The following is a 6,000-nucleotide window of genomic DNA, read 5'->3' on the forward strand; positions in this document are numbered from 1 at the left end:
ACATAACGAAAGTTATAGGGAATACAAATTCTGACCATTTATGTTTTATTCAATTTTACCATACCGACTATGATGAGTGATATTTCAAAGTCGGAAGAAAACTAAATGTGAAGCCTACAATATTGAAAGCGCATAACATTGATCAACAATAACATTACATTGACCCTTGTTTGTGGTGATGTTCTTTGTCTCTTATGCTGCCGCTCAACTCGGATAGATGGGATTACTGCTGCACACCGAGTATAACAGCCTCACTGAATACTGGCGGGGAAATAGCTGAGGAGTTAGAAAACTTTCTTCTTTAGCATGTCATTCCTCTGGTTCATACATTTTCTGATACCGTTCTGCTGGTACGTAATTCACTGGTTCATCATAGTATTCCAGATATTCGATCCATACTCTGACGTGCTGGTTTGAATGAGCAGTGTGCACTCTTAAGTCAAAGGTTCGCTTGGAAGTAGTAGTAGTAGTAGTAGTAGTCTAGGATTACAATTTAGGCATATTCCAAATTATAGTACCACAATTCACTAAGTAACTCAAAATTCAACCCTGAAAAGAGCCGTTTCTTAAAAAGAGCTTCTTCTTATTCACTTTTATATAAATTCTACATTCATTTTATTCCAAATTAGCTGTGAAGAGGGGGTTTCTCCTCTGGCTTGGAGGAAAAATTTGCCTCCAAGTCAGATAGATTTTTCCGCTCCCAGTGTAGTGAATTGAGATTTTCCGACTCATTGGGTACTCCTAGGAAACAGATTAGTAAAAGGACATAGTTTTTGCCCTGGGAATCTTCACTATTCGACTCCCCCCACCCCCCGAAAAAAACTAAGTGTGTTCACGTATCTTGGCTGTCACAATTAGAATTAAAAAGGTTCAACCTATTCAATACAGCTCTGGAACTTCGGACTGTTAGATCGGCAGCGTACTATTGTTCGTTAAAGGTGAGAAAATGTGTGGTTTTTCCATTTGATCGAGTATTTCATGTGAAATCATTGCTTTTACTCGCGCCATTCCTACTGACGTCATTGTAACTACGTATGTTCATTTCAGTTGGGAAAACCACTCGGTCTTTCTGAGGACGTAAAAAGGCCGATGGAGCGTGAGTGTCTACCATCATAATGAAAACTCCCCAACCTGATTGTTAATGATGGTAGGCAAGCAGGCCCACCACTACATAATGAAAATTCCCTAACACAGTCTTCATATGAGAAAAGACGTTTGGTGATTTACCCGTCGCGTTTCTAGGGTAACAGTAAGAGCTATGCAATTTAATACAGTCTTGCTCACAACGTGTACTCTACCTAAACTACAATTCTGTATACAATGTAGAATTCCGTAGCTAAGCACAGGTACATCAGCTAGTATTTAATATGGAAGGAAATGAATCAACCTAATTTGTTATCAGTCACAGGTTTATTAATAAAGTGATTTACTTGTGGCTTGTGTGGTACAGATCTCCGAGTGACAGTTGGCAAATAAATATAGGGTGCCACTTCCGTACTTGTGTACAGACTTGGGGATGATAAAAATCATATAAAAATGATGTGCAATGATACCTCAAGTAGCAGAAAGGTGAGATCCTTCCTTTATGCTTGCCAGTATCCCACCATCCCGCCACAAGTAGTCTTACTTACATAGAAGAAATAAAACAGAGACTGTGTAAATCAGCTAATTGCAACCACGTGCTGTGTTTCTATTGGCTGGCCAATGTTCGTGATGTGTTCCTATTCGCCGGACAATCTTCCTAATGTCTCCAATGTCCATAGTAACTAGGAAATGCACTTTTTACTTTTCCGTAACTTCTGTCTGTCTGTACACGCATCACGAGAAAACGGCTGAAGAGAATTTAATGAAAATCAGTATGTGAAGACTAGGGATGAACTGCTACAATCTAGGATATAAATCATCTTACGCTGAGTGAAATGGTAGAATTAAATTTCTGATCATTTATGTCATACATTGTTGCCAAGTCCATATCAACGCCAAGCCACAAGAAAATGGGTGAACAGAATTTAATGAAAGTCGGTATATAGAGTTGACTAAGTTATACACAATTTTATTCGCCCTGTATGAAATTGTAGTTTAGGGGAAGGCCTCTAAAATTTATACCTGTTATTGGTCCTATCGAAAAGTACTACATAACAAAAGTTATAGGGAATACAAATTCTGACCATTTATGTTTTATTCAATTTTACCATACCGACTATGATGAGTGATATTTCAAAGTCGGAAGAAAACTAAATGTGAAGCCTACAATATTGAAAGCGCATAACATTGATCAACAATAACATTACATTGACCCTTGTTTGTGGTGATGTTCTTTGTCTCTTATGCTGCCGCTCAACTCGGATAGATGGGATTACTGCTGCACACCGAGTATAACAGCCTCACTGAATACTGGCGGGGAAATAGCTGAGGAGTTAGAAAACTTTCTTCTTTAGCATGTCATTCCTCTGGTTCATACATTTTCTGATACCGTTCTGCTGGTACGTAATTCACTGGTTCATCATAGTATTCCAGATATTCGATCCATACTCTGACGTGCTGGTTTGAATGAGCAGTGTGCACTCTTAAGTCAAAGGTTCGCTTGGAAGTAGTAGTAGTAGTAGTAGTAGTCTAGGATTACAATTTAGGCATATTCCAAATTATAGTACCACAATTCACTAAGTAACTCAAAATTCAACCCTGAAAAGAGCCGTTTCTTAAAAAGAGCTTCTTCTTATTCACTTTTATATAAATTCTACATTCATTTTATTCCAAATTAGCTGTGAAGAGGGGGTTTCTCCTCTGGCTTGGAGGAAAAATTTGCCTCCAAGTCAGATAGATTTTTCCGCTCCCAGTGTAGTGAATTGAGATTTTCCGACTCATTGGGTACTCCTAGGAAACAGATTAGTAAAAGGACATAGTTTTTGCCCTGGGAATCTTCACTATTCGACTCCCCCCCACCCCCCGAAAAAAACTAAGTGTGTTCACGTATCTTGGCTGTCACAATTAGAATTAAAAAGGTTCAACCTATTCAATACAGCTCTGGAACTTCGGACTGTTAGATCGGCAGCGTACTATTGTTCGTTAAAGGTGAGAAAATGTGTGGTTTTTCCATTTGATCGAGTATTTCATGTGAAATCATTGCTTTTACTCGCGCCATTCCTACTGACGTCATTGTAACTATGTATGTTCATTTCAGTTGGGAAAACCACTCGGTCTTTCTGAGGACGTAAAAAAGCCGATGGAGCGTGAGTGTCTACCATCATAATGAAAACTCCCCAACCTGATTGTTAATGATGGTAGGCAAGCAGGCCCACCACTACATAATGAAAATTCCCTAACACAGTCTTCATATGAGAAAAGACGTTTGGTGATTTACCCGTCGCGTTTCTAGGGTAACAGTAAGAGCTATGCAATTTAATACAGTCTTGCTCACAACGTGTACTCTACCTAAACTACAATTCTGTATACAATGTAGAATTCCGTAGCTAAGCACAGGTACATCAGCTAGTATTTAATATGGAAGGAAATGAATCAACCTAATTTGTTATCAGTCACAGGTTTATTAATAAAGTGATTTACTTGTGGCTTCTGTGGTACAGATCTCCGAGTGACAGTTGGCAAATAAATATAGGGTGCCACTTCCGTACTTGTGTACAGACTTAGGGATGATAAAAATCATATAAAAATGATGTGCAATGATACCTCAAGTAGCAGAAAGGTGAGATCCTTCCTTTATGCTTGCCAGTATCCCACCATCCCGCCACAAGTAGTCTTACTTACATAGAAGAAATAAAACAGAGACTGTGTAAATCAGCTAATTGCAACCACGTGCTGTGTTTCTATTGGCTGGCCAATGTTCGTGGTGTGTTCCTATTCGCCAGACAATCTTCCTAATGTCTCCAACAGAGCTAGCATCGTGTGCAAGTATAGGGCTGCCATATTCGCTAAAAGTGAGAGAACCACAAATTTCAAGCATACCAGACCAATGGTTCTGTCACTAACCTACCCTAACGTATCCAGACCAATTGTTTTGTCACTAACCTACCCTAACCTATACAGACCCATGGAGGTGTCACGCGGGATACTAGAGGCCTAAAGGTTGTTTCACGGCTTCTAACCTGGGGCCAATTGTCTAGTCACTAACCTACCCTAACGTATCCAGACCAATTGTTTTGTCACTTTACCTACCTTAAACCATCCAGCCCAATGGTCTTGTCACTCCCTGGACCTAACCAATCCAGCCCAATGGTCTCGTCACTCCCTGGACCTAACCAATCCAGCCCAATGGTCTTGTCACTAAGAATGCACAAACTGTCAACCCTGCCGCGTGTTTACACGACGACGCCCGAGCCGCGCCATGTTGGATCTCTAACCACACTTTCGCACATCGGGTACGGAATCTTTACCAAATAGGCCTATACAAATAGTACTGCTCATCTAACATACCTAGACTTGGTTTAAGCAATCATCACAATCAATATCTGCATCACACAAAGCAAGGTTACATGGATGGGTACAGACTGTCAAGTGAATATTTGTTAGGTCATCAGCCCAGAGACAGGTTGGATCCTCAAATAGCACCACCAAAGGCTATGCAGTTATAGTAAATCCACAAAACGCAATGGCAGCACTAAAATGAGGCATACAAGGCAAGATGAAAATGTATTTAGAATCCTGTACAAAAGCAAAGGAAATCTCAGCAAAGTATGCTGAAACTCGACAATAGATATACAGCAAGAGGTGAAGAAATCACAGTAGGTTCTCGATGGAGTAATAAGGTAATTATCAGGCAAAATTAACTGGATACACGAAGATAATTCATAAAGAAAATATCAAGAACAGTGTAAATATTCATCAATTATCATTCAACGATATTATAATCTCATACACAATTCAATAACACTACTGTCAACTTGCAAATTTGACGATACACTTTATAAAAGTGCTAACTGGACAATCACTACTAATGCTACCTCGCCGACCAGAACTAGGCGGAAAACACATTTACTGAAGAGAACTCCAGAGCAAAATTAAGACATTAAGAGCAATAACACGCAAAACTAACCCTACAATTTGCACACAAGACAGTTTTAGAAATCTCAATTACTTACTGGGTGGTAATTTTGTATGTACGAGACGCGTCGCCGCCAGTGGATGAACTTTGACCTTCCATTCAAAAATTAATCGATATCTTTAATACAAATATGGGCGTAAACAGCAAACCATTCGTTCCTCACATAAACAAACCACCACGAACAAAAACACAATCTTTTACAAACACTATCGATTCAAAGTAACCCTTCTTTCCTCCATACACACTAAAATTCTTCACTAGCTACGCTTCTGCCGGCATACCGGTGCGCAAAACAAAGACGCTAAGAATATTACATATGCAATCATAATTCAACCACGGACTGAGGCCGAAAAAAAAAAGTTCAGAGATATAAGAAGCTCTATTTCGGAACTTACTTAAAACCTTTTCCCTTATAATTCAAGAATATTACTTACCAACAGAGAGTTCCAACCAAATGTCTTCACGATAAAACCAAAATGGAAGCCACTTGGCGTTCAGGCTTTGCGAAGAAGCTTAGCAAAGAGTGTCTATACCATTAGAAGACATTGGAAAGAGGATAGTATTCGCGGGGGGAAAACGTATTAAATTTCAGATAGTCACAAATACGATTTTATTGCACCATTTTTTGTACTACAGTAGTTTAATTAGGGTTTTCAAACATTAATTGATTTCAAACACAGCACTAATTTCCGGGTGGTCGCTTTCTGAAACAAACAGCCCACAAATTGCACTACCTCTCTCGCCACAGAAGAAGGAAAGCTGAAGTTTTACCAAATAAAACATTCCATCGTTTTCAGCAAAGATGTTCTATTGTAAACACGGATAGGAACATCTTTCATGTCTCAAAGGAGTCCCCCAGAAGAAAAACGTAATTTAATTTCATCGTTGCGTTTCTGTTCTATCCCCTTTGGGTTCAACCCATTCGAACATGTATCCATATA

General features: G+C 39.3%; 1 protein-coding gene across 7 annotated transcripts in view; it reads right to left on the reverse strand.

Moving 5' to 3' along the window:
• Nucleotides 1-5,744, reverse strand: part of LOC136885199 (uncharacterized) — a 117,029-nt gene extending 111,285 nt beyond the window's left edge. For 5 of the 7 annotated variants that reach the window (XM_067157618.2, XM_067157616.2, XM_067157617.2 and 2 more), the window contains exon 1: nt 5,097-5,359. In XM_067157618.2, coding sequence (XP_067013719.1) covers nt 5,097-5,158 — 62 coding nt within the window. In that variant the 5' untranslated portion in view covers nt 5,159-5,359. Of the gene's footprint in view, nt 1-5,096; nt 5,360-5,493 lie in introns of those variants that run through there. The other 2 variants (XM_067157620.2, XM_067157619.2) reach the window with 2 other exon arrangements.
• Between the last annotated feature and the right edge of the window lie 256 nt (nt 5,745-6,000).

Source organism: Anabrus simplex, chromosome 14, assembly GCF_040414725.1.
Source record: "Anabrus simplex isolate iqAnaSimp1 chromosome 14, ASM4041472v1, whole genome shotgun sequence".
NCBI classification, from domain to species: domain Eukaryota; kingdom Metazoa; phylum Arthropoda; class Insecta; order Orthoptera; family Tettigoniidae; genus Anabrus; species Anabrus simplex.